The following is a 17,993-nucleotide window of genomic DNA, read 5'->3' as shown; positions in this document are numbered from 1 at the left end:
TGAGTGATGATATGGCCGTTTAAGTCGTCATGACTTAGGCTCTTAAGAACTACTGAAAGAGCTGCTGCCCTCTTTCAGGAATCGTTCCTTAGTCTGGCTCTCAACAGATTCCTCTCCAATATGGTTGCACCTTCGGTCCAGCTATTATGTATCACAGAGCACTCAAGCCCCCTCACCAACAGCAAGATCTCATAAAGGGAGGAAATAAATATTATAAAATTGTACAGTATAACTGTACAAAGTTACTCCTGCTCAGCAATTAGTATGAATATTTATCAAGATTTTAAGTAACAGAATTGAACTTGTGTTTTATTTTCAGTATACTAATTCATAAGTTTGAAGTAAACATCAGTGTTGTAAATATGCCAATACATAATTGTGAATTTTTGATGGCAGCTTGTTATTCATGTAGGAGTTTCCAATCTTGCAAGAAGTTTGATTGGAATGGTGTGCTCGCCAGTCTGGATATAAAAAATGTGATATTAAAGGAACAGATATCTGTTCCTTTAACAATGACAATCTGTTATGATAATTGCTGGCACTGTCATTGCAGTGTTATGACTATCATCGATATTTGAGTGATCTAGTTTATTCTTAATTTATTGTTTATTGTAAAATTGTTTGATCAATACCTTAGGTTGTAGATTCTCAGTAATAAAATGTATTTGGACTTTCGACCTTTGTTGTCTCATTTGGATTTGTAGGTGCCCAGAATAGCATGAATCATGTTCTTTTAACTTTCCTTTGATTATTTTTTTCTTCATTACATTGCCAACACATGATATGTATGATTGAACTTTACCAATTTTTTCTCTGTAACTGATAGATAAGCAATAAGTATTAAATTTGGAGTTATTACTTTGTAATTTAGAATCATTAAATCTGTTCATATGAATGAGTATATTGTGTTTCTTAGCACAAATCTTACACAAATTTTTTGAATAACATTGATTATTGAGATGGCCTTTATGCAGCCAATTAGAACAATTATTTTCAAAAAGCTTTTACGATTATCAATAGACAAGTTTAAAAATTCCTTATATTGATATAAGTAATGATTTGAATTACAGAATGAGCATTAATAGAAGTTAAATTTTGAATAAAAACTGCCTTTTTTTCTTTTATATTGTTTATGATAAGTTTTAGTTGAGTTACTGTAGCGATTTACTTTGACATTGTTTCCTGTATCACTTTTCTATTTGAAGTGACTACTTTAATGTTTTCTAGAGGTTGGCTTCTTTTGTTGAGAAATGCTATAAAGTCTTTAAAGTTGGGAAACCTTTGATTTGACAATTTCTCATTCCATAATCTTAAAGTGTTATAATCCAATTTAGATTTTAGACATTGGACTGCAATAAGTTCATATGTATTAACAGGAAGTTGCATTGCTTTAAGTGAAGTCACATGAGGATATTTTATTAATAAGATAAGACTAAGTATCTACAGATTCTCTTTTAATGGATTCTGAACTTAAGATCAATTAGAATTATGAGATGCGATTAAATATTTGTCAAATCGTTCCTTTAATAATTCTAGAGCAATAATATTATTTTCGTTAGTTATTGGCAGATCTTTAATTATGGCTAATGCTTCATCTTTTAACTAAGCATGCAAATAAGTATTTTTTTGTAAATTTGTTAAATCAGTATTATTATATTTGTCAATAAATATCTTATAAAAATGCTGCCACTCTTAACACATTACTTCTAAATACAGATATATATATGTATAAATATATATATATATTGATTGGTTGTATTTGTGTTTGTTTAAATTATTGTATTTGAATTAATTTCTTTATTAAATGATTTTTTTTATTATTAGTATCATTTATTAAATGTTGAAATAAAAATAATTATTAAAAAAAAAATAAAATAATAAATAAATAATTAAAAATGATCAAATTTACAACACCATTGTAACATCACATGCATTTATTATAATTTTTTTATAGTTATACCAATCATAATTGGAGGATTTGGAAACTGACTGGTACCAATAATAATTGGAGCCCCAGACATAGCATTCCCACGAATAAATAATATAAGATTTTGATTATTACCCCCATCAATCACATTATTAACTTCAAGTTCAGTTGTAGGATCAGGATCCGAAACAGGATGAACAGTTTACCCTGTTATATCTGTCTTGCAAATCAAGACGTTTCCTTAACTTAATTTGTAAGTCAATTCTATCATCTTGTGAGGGATCAAATTTATCAGTAAAGTTGCAAATTCTCATTTAGAGGCCTTTACCTTGCCCCTCTTTGTCTTATTAATTGTTCCAATTCTATAATTGCATTAAATAACTTATAATATGCTAACAAAGTAAATTAAATGTGAAATGAATTTGTGATATTACATAAATGATGAAACAATGTAAATTTACGTAATAATAAATTAAGCAAGATTTTACATAAATGATGTAGATTTAGATGCTGTGTATCCCCTTTATATGCACCACGTTGTTGAGAGGATTCTTGAATGATGAATCTTCAAATTATAGATTTTATCCACAGTTCTGGTAGATTAAATGATGAATTCTTCAAAAATGTAGATTATGTATATATCCATGGTTGGAGGACCAAAAAATATGTAGAAATAATATTCACCTTGGTTAGGGTAATTACTCTTTGTATTTATTGGTGGTTCAAACAGTAAATAAATATAGACATTTATCACTTTATAATTAGATGTTAAAGAATATATTATATTTTGTAAGTTTGTATGTTGAATCCATGAAGATTGATAGAAGAAGACTACGTGAATGTTGTGCTGAGCCAGCTTATAATAGTGTGTATGGAAACACTGAATCGACAGGAGCCGAGTGCTTCTGAAAGGAGCTGTGTGAACTGTATGGAGCCTAGTGCAGCCAAGAGGAGCCGAGTGTGAACCGCTAGAAAGACCTATAAATTTTAAAGTCCTTCTTAAATAAATTTTTAATAACATGCACTGAGTCTGAAGACCCTATAATCTCGAAAAATATTGTGATCACGTGTAACTTCTTATAGGGTGTTATTAGAATGTCTATGATGTTGAAGATGATATTTGTAAATAACTTAACAGTCATATTACTAGTAACTGATAATATTGAAACAGAATTCTTCACTACATTATATAAGATTTTTTAAAGGCAGGATGCCAGATTGAGTTAAGAGCATTGCAGTAAAATTTTTCAGTTTGCCCCACACCAACACATCTCTCTCTCTCTCTAGTCTTTCAGCATTAATTAAATCAGTCCTAAAAATTTAGTAAAACATTCTAGTTCGGAGTAAATTACTAATATACTGCAGTGGTATCATAAGATTTTGTTAGTGCAGTTTTGTAAAAAAAACACTAAGTCCGGTGTCCTCATTTTTTGAGTAGTGCTTTGGTTGACATCCGTGCTTTTTGTCAAACAGTGTTTATCAAATTGTCTGAAATTCATTCATTTGATTAATGAAGTAAAATAACTGATTTGTGAATTTTAATAAATTTGACATTTGTGAATTTTAGTTTTTAATCTGAGAAAGATAGGTATTCCTTTTTTGTCAATTTCAATTAGTTTCAGGTTTTAATCCTCCTTCTTTGCTATAAAAGAGATAAGCATCTTTTGTATATCTGGTTCAGTTGTCATATTTAACGTTTCATTGTTTATATAGACTCATTTCTTATTTTGTTTTATCGTTTGTATATAATGCCCTTTGTCAAAAGGTGTACCAGAATGAAAAATGATGCTGTTTTATGTTATTTTTACTTATTATAATATTAGAATCGGGCATAACGTGCATGAGCATAAAGAAATAATGCACATGGATGAACATAAGGACCATACATAAGTACCAACTGGTGGTGAAATTGTGAAACCCATCCCTACTAATGGTCAGAAATAGCTAATTTTTTCAAACTTTATTTGGAAAAAATTAATTTAACAATTGATGGAATGATATTATTTCCTTCTAATTTCAAATTTTAATCAAAAGAACACATTTGAAAATTTTTTCAATTAATATTCTTTAGGCAGTTCACATTTAAATGTATAACAAATAGAAAAAACAAATTGTTTCACATAATATACTTGCGGTAGTTACGTCTTATGCACGATCTTACTGGTTGTAAAACACAAATGTGTACATGTAAGTTGTTGGGTAAAGTTAACAAAAATAAAGATGATACATAGCTCGTATTTGCCAAAAGAAATTGGACTTTAATTAGAAAGAAAACAACTGAACTTATTTTAAATCATAATCTTAAAAAATTAAATGAAATTATGAAATAAACATAACTTATAATAATACATGACAAATACAGAAAATAAACATTTTTCAAAATAATAGTTTGAGAATCTACAATTAAACAAAACCTGAAAAAACAAAGCAAAATAAAACACCTTATTTACCAATCATATACTTAAACAAAAATTAAAAGAAATTGCGAGACTATGCAGAATTTATGCAAAATAATATCGGCTGAAACAACATATTGATTCTAATAATAAGCTACAAAAAACATAAATATACTTGTTTCAAAAAATCAATTTGAAAATATTGCATTAAAATACGTGGGTAAAACAGTTTAAATAACTAAATACATTATTATTCAAACTACAGGATGGGATACAAAAACAATAAATTTTACTAGAACAATTTACAATAATAATTACAGAGAAGTCTACAATTACGACTTCACTTCAGGAGATATAATTTTTAGATTAACATAAGAAACGTAATATGAATTCAGTACATGAATTAGATAAGAATTAATCTCTGCGATTAACAAATTAAGTTAGATTAAATAATAGAGTTAATTACAATAAAAACAAATTGTAATAAGTAAGCACATAAAATATGTTGCACATGAACATTAATAACATGAATATTGGTAAAAAATGAACTCGTGAAATTAAAGTGCACGTATACATACAGTTTATCCTTGGCGTGGTCTACAATGGCGAATCAAAAATCGAGATAACAATTTGTGATTAGAAGTTGAAAAATCTGGAGAAGATTTGGCGTCGATAGTATTGGCAGTTTGTAGTGATCGACACACTTTCAACAGAAACGTAATATACTGAATTTGAAGATTAACTTAACAAAGAAACGAGGCAAAACAAAACATAGAGATCGGTGAAATCACGAAACACTGATGAGTAGAACTAGAAAATATTTCAACAGACAACGTTTATGAGATTATGAATGCGATGAAAGTACTTAAACATTATACGAGAGAGACAATTGCAAGCTGATTCTCCAAGGCTGGAGGATCAGCCTTGTGGATCCGCACAACGTGAAAGCCTGGACTAGAATGCTAAAAGTGTGGCATGGTGAGAAGTAGGGGAAGCAAACAAAGCAATGGACAGAAGAGTGTATGTGTGTGTGTGTGTGTTGACAACAAAAGTAGTGTCTAAGTGTTAGTATGAGAACGATTAGAGAAAACGTGGAATTCGGGAACAAAGACAAAACAAAAATAATTTACAAGCAAGCAGACCATTAAAGAATTACGTAAGACTGATAAAATAATTTCTGAATACATACAAGTTGAAGAAATGACATCAGGGCAGACAAAGAGAAATAGACTTCTAGGAACTATGATAATATTGAAATTTGTGAGAATAAAAAACACTATATTAAGACTAAACAGCAATAAATAATGCGTGATAGAAATAAGCTGACACCAATATGATGATGCAACAGTAAGTCAAACTGGAGCTGAGAGAAATTGATAATTAAAACAACAAACCAAACTATATTAAAAGTACACATAAGATAAGCCTTACAAAAATGCAAAAATAATTTACCAAGCATGTAAACTACAAGACTCGACCATAACCTTGAATACTATGGAATAAACGCAACTTTACGCAACAGCGTAAACATAAGTATAGATTTTTTTTTGAAGTTTTTCTTTAAGTATCGATTTTTTCTTCACTTTAATTTTCTATGTTAGTTTAGTTCCAGTATATTATTTTGATTTTATTATCATGTTTTGTCTAATATTTTTCCTTTGATCAATACTATCATTCCATTCTGTTCTCCATGTTAGTATTATTAAATAAGCTTTTTGTTAGTTTTTACTTATATTGTGTTAAAATCTCATAATGCGTGATTTCTGAAGCCAGAATAACATTTTTGTAACATTAGTGGTGTTTTGTTTTGCCTCTCTAACGACCCCTCTACATTAGAATATATTTCTGCAAATTTGATTAGTTTATTTTAATTTTTTTTTTTCATATTTTAATATTGGGGAATATGATGCTATAAATTAGAGTAAGGGAATTGACAAATCATTTTCTCATCTTTTTAAAATAATCAAAATTCGTCCTTAAAAACCATGAAAAAATACATATATTAACCTCATTTTAATTAAAGACTTAAATGCTCTTTATGGTTCAAATTATAAAATTATACCACTATAATCAGTCAGTTAAACTTTGTAAACGTGTAACTAATAAAATTGTGGCTAGATAACTGTAAAAAAATTGTTAGGCAAATAAGTTAAATTTCATATTATGGTCAATAAACTAATGAATAAATATATTTCATTTAATCTTATTCTAAAATTAATACACATAGCAGTATTTTCTGATAATATTTATTCGTTAAAGAATATATATGCGATAACATTTTTGTCAAATTAAAAATTATTTTGAATGATCTTATTAATTTTATATATATATATATAAATCTTATTTTTCTTGTTAGCTGTTAATAGATATATTGCTTGGAATGATTGAATGTTGCTTGTTTTAGTAATAATTATACTTTGTTTTTTTTAATTTTATGTTTGCATTTGTGTGTTATGTCTTCAGTAAATATTTCATTTATTGTTATGGGTTCAAAATCGTAGCTGAACTATTTTGAATGTGTTTTATTTTTGCATTGTTGGATTTGTTAGTTTTGTGGAATTTAGCTGCTCTTCCATAATAATATTTATAGAGGAATCAAGTATTTAAAAAAACAGTGAAAATTTTGAAAGCACCTTACTTTTATCTATTATAATAGTTATACCCCAGTTAGATAGCAGAGAATCGATTAGTTTGTGGCTTTTATAAAATAATAAAATTTATAAAACAATATTTGTACATAATGTTTGATATTAAACTTGTATGGGTTTCTGTTTATTGAAGACAAAAGGTAATTTAATCATAGTTTAGGCATAGATATAGAGATGGGGACATCATTGGATTAATATTCCCATATTATTAACATTTATATTTTATTAAATAAACTAATCCTTTTGAAGGAATTTTATAAATAGCTAATTCATATGCTGTCAGATATTTGAATATGCATTAATGAAGATCTATTACTACATTTCTCAGCATTATTAGTTATAGCTGCTCTCTCCAATGAGCAATTTATATTGGAAGGATATAATTTGTAAGTACTTAATTTATTAATATTATAAATATAGACAAAAATTTATTTATAAAAAGATCAAATTTATTGAGGTTGTAAAAAATTCCCAACTGGACTGGATTTTAACCCATAATTTTTATTAATGTAGATCTTTTATCGTTGATCTTTACATTGCATAATTTTTTAATATTACTGGCAATTATTTATATTATTTTATGGTAAATTTTGTATTTTTAAACCATTTATCAATAAACAAATGATTTATCAGTTAAGAGAAAAATTAAAAACAATCTTTTAATAGATCACACATTTCTAAAAGTAAAAAAATAATTTAATAAAATTCATAATTATTTTTAATTATAATAATAATAATTTAAAATACCATTCTAGATTATACCCTTTTGAACAGATTGCCTTGCCCCTAAAATAACTGGACTATCAAAAATTCATAAATTAAACATTCCAATGCAACCTTTAATCAGTCATGATGTATTGTATCCAAAATAAATAAAATTCTTAGGAAAAAAATGAATTTACCTAATACATATAATATAGAAAACTGTAAAAAGTAACCAGGAAAATTCAAGATTTATTAAGATAATCACTATTGTATATATCAACAAAATTATTTTGAATTTAATAACAATATACACAAAAAATATCATACCTACCATACCTTTCCACCATCAGCAATTATTTCAGAAATATATTTACAGGAATTTGAGAATTAGTGCATGGCATCAATCATAAAGTTTTAATATGGGGACAGTAAATTGACGATATTCTGATTATGTATTACCTGGTGATAATCAATGAACATTTAATATTAAAAAGATTAAATTCTTATAATGAAAATTTAAAATTCATATTTGAAATAGATGTTAAATTATTAGATGTCAATATCGAATTAATCAAGGATAATCAAATTGAATCATCAGTATGTAGAAAACTTGTATTTAATAATATAAAAATCAAGTCACCCTTCTTGCTCTCATAACATTAACACTTATATAAATATGATTAATAGAGCAATCAAATACACTTATAATAACAAAGAAAAGTTAAATAATGAAATAAGCATCATAAAACATACAGCAATTAAAAATGAATATTGTAATTACAAACAAAATTTCAGTTTGATAAACCAGATAGTGTTACAGGCGGCAGACAGTTTCATAAAACTGCAACAGATAGCAGCACTCTTACAATAAATTAATATCAATTTTCATTGTTTTATATGTAGTTTAATAAAATATTTCAATCATGACTCAGGATGTGGGATGCTGTGAAAGTGCTTTCATTATAAAATTACACTGTAAGATATGTCTTAACTTAATATTTTCTGCTAGGTGGTTTATATTAGCAAAATTTAATATATAATTTGAAAATTCAAATAATTAATTACGCATTGACCACTGTGCTAATAAAATTTAATATTAAATATAATATAAACCACCAAAGTAGAGTAAATTGATAAACTTACCATATTAATGCAAGAATTGATTCATAGTAATCCCACATCATCAGTTGGTATTTTATTCTATAATTACATTATAATTTGTGGATTTTTAATTCACAATTTTTACCATTTTAAAAATTTTTAATTTTATTATGGACAAATACACAAATTCTGCTTCTGGACAGCAGAATTTATGTTTTCATCCATGATTGAATTCACATTCAATGTAACTTGCAGCAACTTCTCAGCTGAAATAACTATTTTTTCACAAATCCTAGCTATTAGTTCAATTATAAATAATTCAACATGAGATTGGTGAGAGAACAGCTCCCTTAAAATGCCTCTTAAAAGAAATTATATATGAGAAGATAGTGATGACGTGCTCATAAAAGCAATCTTATGAGGTTCGTTAATAAGTCCTTAGAAAATCCAAAAGATGGTGCTCGTGGTATAGGAAGTGGTTTCTTTTAGTAATCATCATTTGTTGCTAGAGTGCAGTTAAAGTTTCAGCTGTATCTATCACATGGTTTCATTGTCATAGTTGATTGAAGCAACAAGCTATTGTCTGTTTAGAAAAATGAAAAAAATTGAGTTTAGAATGAGTGATTAAATATTTACATTTAAAAGGCTTAACACTGAAAGAGATCAAATCTGAGTTGGATGAAGTTGGCACATTTGCCCCTGTGTTTGCAACTGTTTACAATTTGGTAAATGAGTTTAAACGTGGCCGTGTATCCACAAATGATGAACATTGTTTGGAATGTCCAGTGGAAGTAACCACCCCTGAAATGATTGACAAAATTCACAATATGGTTTTGAGTGATCGATGAATCAGTGCGTAAAATAGTTGAGGCCACAGGCTTATTGCAATGTACAGTGTTTTCAATTTTCCATGAAAAATTGGGTGTGAAAAAATTTCAGCAACATGGGTGCTGAATTTCCTTTCTGTGGAGAATAAACGCAAACGCGTAGTTGACTCTGAGGCTGTTTTGGCACTTTTCTGTCGCAATCCTGTCGAGTTTCTGCATCTATACATAACTATGGATGAAATGTGGATACACTACTACACTCCATAGACAAATGAACAGTCAAAACAGCGGGTTTTTGAAGGCGAAGACTGTGAAATCGGCTGGCAAGGTGATGGCCACAGTTTTTTGGGATGCATGCGGTATCATCTACACTACTTGGAAAAAGAACAAACAATAACTGGAGAGTATTATGCATTGTTATCGCATTGGTTGAGCGATGAAATCAAGAAAAAGTCCGCATTTGAAAAAGAAAAAGATCCTCTTCCATCAAGACAATGCACAGATGTACACCTGTGCAGTTTTGATGCCCAGAATTATGGTATTAAAGTTGGAATTATTACAACATCCACTGTATTCACTGGATTTGGCCCTCAGTGATTTTTTTTTCAAACTTAAAAAATTGGGTCGGCAGGCAGTAGTTCACATCGAATGAGGAGGAAGGTCATCATCGCCACAACAGGTGCTTATTTTGAGGATCTTCCAAAATCCTACTTTTTGGACGGCTCAAAAAAAAAAGTTAGAGAAAGGCTTGGAAAGGTGGAGTTAAAAGAAAATTATGTTGAAAAATAAAAAAATATCTACACAGAATAATTTGTTTTTCTATCTTTTTCTAAGGACTTATTGAACGACCCTTCTCACTTTACAAGTTATAGCTTTGTTGTACTGAAATCATATGATGTTACCCGCATAAGTTGTTCATATCATCTCTGAGGTATGTTAGAATCTTCATTCAGTGGCGTTCTGAAGTCTCAGTAACTACTTGGAAATCATAATTTAAGAAAGTATGGCTGTATCATTCCTTTTGATGATACTGCATGCTGTTTGTCATATTTAACCTTATGTGTTAACTTAAAAATCAATTCATATTTTATTAGGAAGTACATTATTTAGATTACTTGATTTTTCAATAATGACTTGGAAATTTTTATGGGACAAAAACTGTGATAATCAACACAGTTGTGATTAAAACTAATTTTGCTTATGAACATTAGTATTTAACATCAATTTGTATAATAAAAGACATATAGACAAAGTTAATTCTATGTAATATACTCTATTACACGGTGTCAGTTTCCAATTTAATCTTTACTACTTTAAACTTTGCATTAATGAAATTTTTATCTTTAGTAAAAAGAGAGGAATAAATAAAAACTACACCTTATTCTTATCATTTAATTAAAATCTGTCAAGTAGTTTTTGGATGATTAGTGTATTAGTCTTTTGGCTCCCAAACTTTTTTTAATTTTAAGTATTTTCCAAAAACTTTTTTACATGTTTTTTTTCTTCAGTTTTCTATTATTACACTATACAATGGCTCATCAATTATAAAAAAATTATACACTTATCTAATTATATCATCAGATAAACATTCCTTTTTTTATATTAAGATGATGACTAATCAATCTATCCATGGGAGTTTTTAAGTACCTCTGAGCCTATAAAATTGATTCGTTAATAGTAGTTTGAAATTGAAGAGTTAAGAGGCTTTTGTTAACAGCATTTTTCAGTTAAATTTGGTATCTTATTCTATTCACAATATATTGTAAAAGCACAAAATTGATATTTTGAGATGCAATTACAGAATTATGTTAACGAGTAATTCTGATTAAATATAAGTACTGCTGATAACTGGACAAAAATGACTGATTTGATGTACAAAATAACAAAATTGTAATAATAATTAGTCTGTCACTGTTACTACTATTTTTTCCTTTATTTTACCTTGAAATTAACTATATAATTGGAATATAATATTATATTATTATTTTACAGTTCAGAAAGTACCAGGATCACGGGGTACCGGTATGCCCTCTCGTAATGTTGGATCAATGAACCCAAGAGGAGATGCCAGTAGAATAGAAGAATTGAATAGTCAGGTATTATCATTATACATAATTTTTTTTTACTTTTTCTTCCTAACTAGAATTAGTATTTCATTTGGTGTAGTGTAAATAAATTTTATGTATCTGATCAAAAATTCTCTTGTAACATTCTGTATAATGTTCAACAAAGAATTTGATAAAGACCTTATCATTAGATATTTTAAGTTTACTTCGTTTGGCATTATAGTGTTTATGAGAAAATAGAGGATCACTTGTAACATTAAACCATTCATTCATATTAAAGGTTATGGTATTAAGATGGTTGAGAAAATAATAAAAATATGTGAAAACTTCATATTAAATTAGAATTTTCAAAAAATAAAATTCTTAGTTTCCCTAAATGCCTAAAAATAAAATGAAATATGTATTATAAGATAAGTGCTTAATAATACTTTTGAATAAGTTACATTTAATTTTCATAATAATAACTGTCTTGTCAGAGGTGATATTAAAACTGATGATTTTTGTGATAAATTTATTTTGGTATAGAATATTTTATGGCATGTTGATATAAGTTATTCTTAATTTCAGAATAACGTTTTTAATAAGGATTTTAATACTTGTCTGAAGAATGTTAGAGTTATGTCAGTTATTAAAATCTTTTCAAAACCAAATAACAAACTTAAATTCAGAGACAATAAACTATATGTTTAAATAAAGTACTGACAGTCCTATTAGATTAACTGGACTTGTTAAATCTAAATGGTATTAATTGCAATAAAACATTAATTTGGGAAACTGGGAGCTGGGGTTCATTAGTTAATCAGTTGGGTATACTTTCAAACATTCTACTTCAGTGATTCTTAAATGTCCATATATGTTTTATCACCTCTTTTCACTGTTCTTCTTATAGATGATGGATATGAAACTAACTATTGATGGCCTTGAAAAAGAACGAGATTTTTATTTCGGGAAATTACGTGACATAGAAGTACTCTGTCAAGAACAAGAAGCGGAAAATCCAGTCCTCCAGAAGATATTGGAAATTTTATATGCCACTGAGGTTAGTAAATCAAAGGATTATTATAAGTATTGCCTATAAAATATGTGAGTAAATTACGAACTTAATATAATGCATTTTTCTAAACTATGTGTAGTTTTATATACATTACACATACAGATGCATACATCATAATTTAGAATAGTACATCAGCATATAAACATTTTAAAATAAGCGTACTCAACTTCCGAGATTTTTTTTTTTTTTAATATATATACACTGAAAATATAAGCTATAAATTTATAAATAATGCTGAAAAAGAATTGCTTTACTTCAGTAAAAGAATGGTTTGTAAACCTTTAAATTCTGTTAAAGTTTACATAATAATTAACACAAAACAAATTAAAATAATGTTAAAACAAATAATGCATCTCACTACAATTTAAATAACACTGTGTTGCATATATTAAAAAAAAAAAATTGAGCTGTTAAAATTAACTGGACATTTAATTGCAGACACACTTATATCCAAACAATAACAAATTTTGAATATAATAATTAGAATTGACAAGATTTGATTGGGAAAATGTTATACAGGTTGTATCTCGAAATTCTCCTGTGACTTTTATAACCTATTCTACTAGTGAGAATAATGGAAAAAGTTTATATAAACATATGTCCTAAAACACTATGGTAGCGAGATTACGGCTAGTGAAAAGTTTCGCTCTGATTTCAGCTACTTTGGTGAAATGAGGTCATACTAGAATTTTTAGGATTAATTAAGGGGTAAAATTAGTGATTACTTGTGGTCTTTGACCTGAAATATTGAATAAAATAAGTCCCAGTACCATATCTGGGATGAAAACCAATATAATAGGATAACAAACAACCCTTTTTTTTATGTTTGACTTACAGGAATTTTGTTAAATAGGTAATAAACACATAACATTTTTTAAACACAACTTTAGAGAATTTAATTCTGAACAGAATGGTAAGATAGGTGGAATAAAACAAAGAAAAAATTAAAAAATTACTTCGGTAATAATTTTTTTATTAATGACAAATTATTTCAAAGTTGGCAATAAAATCAACAAGGCGCAATACTATAATATACTGTTTACATGAACTCTGCTGTCATTACCGAAGGATTTCTGTGAATTTTAGTTTGAACGTGATTGGTTTGCCGTTGAAGTAATGCCATATTTACTTAACAGATGAATACTCTATGTTATTCATTTTGGGTGTGTGTAATAGTAATGCTACAGCTGCTGCAGTAGAGTATGAAATATATTATCTGAATCGCAAGATTCCAGATTCCAAAACAATTAGCACGTGTTGCGCTGATTGTGAAGTGTCTTCACAATCTTTGGGAAACAGGTTCACTACTTAATATTTGTACCAGCAACATTCCAACACAATGCTGTTATTGATGAAATTATTATCGATGCAGTTCAGCACAGTTCAAGTGTCAGTATCTTTCTAAACAGAATATCTTTCTAAATGGATCAGAGTTTCACATTTGATGGTTTGGAGGACACAAACAACTGTTATTATCCTTATCACAAACAGCTAGTTCAACATCTACAGTCAGGAGATGGTCCACATTGCTTGGAGTTCTGTAACTGGAATACAAATTGGCAACTCTACAACTCTTGTTTTGTTTACAGATGAGGCAAATTTTACTCAAGATTGAGTGTAAACAATTTGCAATGAGCATACATGGGCAGAAGTAAATCCTTGTGAAAAGGTGGTAGGCAATTTTCAACATTGATGTAGCATAAATGCAGCCTTCTTCACAATTGGCTGTTTGAACCATATATATTACCTGGCCACTTAAATGCTGAATTGTATTTGCACTTTCTTCAAGAAGAATTACCACAGATGCTTGAAGGTGTTTTTCTAGCGCTGAAACGCAAAGTATACTCCAGCATGATGGCATGCCTCTCCACTTCTCTTGTGCAGTTTCCAATCGCTTAAATCATTTCCCTGAGAAATGGATCGGTCGTGGAGTACATATTCCTGGCCACCAAGATCACGTATCTGGTGATTGATGAAAGATATACACAAAGCAAAAATATATTCTCGGTAGGAATTATCTGCATTATGGATGTGGCTGAGCAACTAAGGACAGCCCTGAAGAACTAAAAAGAGCAACAGAAAAATGTCAAGAAATATATTGAAAATGGCAGGCTCATTTTTGAACATTTATTATTAATTGTTATGTATAATGCACTTCAGTCTAAATGAAAATTGTACGTATGTCAAATTAAGATGTGATATGTCATTAATAATTAACAGCAAAAAATCCAAATGTTCGTATAATAAAATGATTTACTTTTATTGTTTTGGTGGTTATTTAAATGAAATATATTAATCTCATCAGTAGTGAATTATGTTTTATGAAGTAATGATTATCACATAATGAATTTTCTGAAATAATTTTAAAATAAATATTCATGTTTTTTTTGTTGCTCTAGACAGATATTGACAAAATTTTCAACTATTAGCTTTATAAAGAATAGCCACAATACTGTTAAAACACGTTCACAGCCATGCAGTTTTAGAGTATAAGTCTCTACTTTTTCTTCTTCAAGTTTTAGATAATCACATAATACTTTTGTAAAAATTTATTGTAACTAGATATGCAATATATAGAAACCCTGCATAAAATTACATAGTAGATTTATTGTACCGTAATTATTTGCCACTTGTGTGTTCTCATGCTCCAGAAGTTTCTTTGATTTTAAACACCTATAAGTAATAACAATTAAAAATATGACGTTCACAAGGTGCGGTTCAAAAGTAAGGGCCAATGTGTTATAAATAGTATTTGACAACACTGATTGGTTTGGGCATGCATGGTAATATTAAGTTATCTGTTAGTTCATTGTTTGCTCTTGCAAGACTGCATTAAAAATGAGTGTGTGCTAATAACAAATCCCATTGTTTGAGAAATTTGATCAATAATTTTCTCAGATTTCTAAATACGTAACATAATACTTCTGATTTTCATCATCAGTTCTGTGAAACATTGGACCTACCGCAATGATTGACTGAACGAAGGAAGGCCTTTTACAATGAACAGAGAAGTGGCAGGCCTAGTATCTGGACTGACAATCTCATTAAGCATGTAAATGCAAAAGTGCGAGAAAATCATCACTTTACGATTAGCAGTCTTTCTCTAGAATTTCCAGAAGTTCAGATAACTTTGTTGAGAATTATGACTGATACTCTATGCTATCATAAATTGTGTGCTTGATGGATGCCAAAAATATTGACAAGTACTCACAAATATTACAGTGAACATAGTTTTTCTTGACCGCTACAACCACAAGGGAGACAATTCTTTTCCCATATCGTATGACATGGATATCAGTGATGTATATCACTGATGAAACATGAATGTTCGTCTCAATGCTGACACAAAACAACAATCCATGCAGTGGCATCATTCTGTTTCACTATTTTGAAAAAAATCCAAACGAACCCAGTATCGAAGAAAAGTCATGGCAACTGCATTCTGGGATCAAAAAGGGGGGGGGGGGTATGCTCTTTTCATTAATTTCATGGAACCTCATCACATCACAAGTGTTGTGAAACACTTTCTAAACTGCATCTTGCCACTCAGAACCGATGAATGAGAAACTGAGATCAGGAATTTGTTTTTATTTTCAAAAACGCACATCCACACATGGCTGCATACACACAATTCAAAAATTTGAATGGGAACTTTTTTATTATCTTACAGTTCTGATCTCACAACCAACGACTCTCTTCCTGAATTCAAAAACTGGCTTGCATTTCAACGATTTCAGGAAAGTGAAGAGTTGAAAATTTTTTTTCAAAAATGGCTATAATCCCAGGTGGCGGATTTTATGCAGTGGGTTTGAAGAAGCTTGTTTCATGATATCAAAAGTGTTTGGAACAAAATTGTGATCATGTAGAAAAATATAGTAAATATGTTAATATATGAAATCAATAAATTTTCATTTTTTCAATTGTTCTTGGTATGTTACTGATCAACCCTTATTTTTTAACTGCGCCCCATAGGAAAAACATTTTGTAATAAATGTTTCTGTATGATGCTTTATTTCTTTCTTGTCAAGTGTTAAGTTTATAAAAATAATATTTCATTCATCTATTCAAGTACATTTGAATTATTTTAATTGTGTATAAAAAATTTAACTGCTTCATTGAATATTTTTTAACTGCATGAAACAAAATGTAATCATACACTACTCTTCAGTTTATTATGTTACTTTTCAACTAATGCGTTTTTATTTCTACTTCATTGAATACTCTGTAAATTAAAAATTATATGAAATAATATCTATTATTTAAAAATTATAATAGAATTCACTCTAGAAGGGTCATCACACTGGATGAAGTAAAGGCCAAGACCTTAACACTCATCCAGCCTGTTCATCAAAAATTTATTATTGAAATATGATTAAAACTATTTCAATAATAAATTATTGAACATTTTTAAAATAGTTTTTATTCAAATATTCCAGAAATTGCAGTAGCTTTTTGTTATGGTTGAACAATGTTTAATACATTTTATTATAATCTAAACAAAAAGTAAATAAACATAGTTTAAGGCCTAAGTTATAATTTATGGGGGGAAAGTAAGAAATGCAGGTCAGTGGAAATTATGCATGAGCATCCCAAAAGACAGTGTCAGTAATCTATCCTGCTGATTGATTGGTTTTCATATTCTTTGGAGCAAGTTCCCAGACTGTAATCCTGTCTGTTTTTGGTTTCAGGTTGATACTGACTTATCAAAATTTCATAAACTGTCAATGAAATATAAAAAAATCTTCACAATTTTGGTTTTGATAAATTGTGAGCAAACAGCACCCCTATTCATTTGAGATGCCTATTGTCTTAACAATTTCATGCACTTTTAATCTGCTATCTTTCACTTTGTGGATTTTTTCAAATCCCTGTAACCTCAGCAAGCCATTGTTCATCAACGTTGTTTGTGTTGCAATATACTGTATAAATACTCTTAAAATAAACAAACCACATGTAATTTGTTCTAGCTACGGCTCACCGTAGTATTTCAGCTTGACTTTACTGTGCAGTTTTGCTTTTCAAAAAGTTTGTTTGTCATCATGTAAAATTCTGTTTCATCCATTTTTCTCAACAGAAGAATTATGAATGTAACAGAAACTTGATGTGAGCTCTTAATGGAATAGAATGATCTCAACAATGTAGTACAAGTGCAATCTCTTGACTTGTATCGTGGTATCAAACTCTCCTCATATTAAAAACTATTGTAGAAAAAGACGAAAGGGTAAAAAAACTTGTTTTCAATGAAATTTTAAAAAAATTAGAAAGAAAC

General features: G+C 28.8%; 1 protein-coding gene across 3 annotated transcripts in view; it reads left to right on the top strand.

Annotated features, from left to right (window-relative positions):
- Eb1 (microtubule-associated protein RP/EB family member 1) overlaps positions 1-17,993 on the top strand; it is a 67,013-nt gene that overhangs the window by 29,697 nt on the left and 19,323 nt on the right. For all 3 annotated transcript variants that reach the window (XM_075360783.1, XM_075360785.1, XM_075360784.1), the window contains exons 5-6: positions 11,597-11,700; positions 12,560-12,709. In XM_075360783.1, coding sequence (XP_075216898.1) covers positions 11,597-11,700; positions 12,560-12,709 — 254 coding nt within the window. The remainder of the gene's footprint in view (positions 1-11,596; positions 11,701-12,559; positions 12,710-17,993) is intronic.

Source organism: Lycorma delicatula, chromosome 3, assembly GCF_047948215.1.
Source record: "Lycorma delicatula isolate Av1 chromosome 3, ASM4794821v1, whole genome shotgun sequence".
Classification (NCBI taxonomy): Eukaryota; Metazoa; Arthropoda; class Insecta; order Hemiptera; family Fulgoridae; genus Lycorma; species Lycorma delicatula.
Note: the sequence above shows the minus strand (reverse complement) of the source record. Positions and strands in the feature narration are given on the sequence as shown.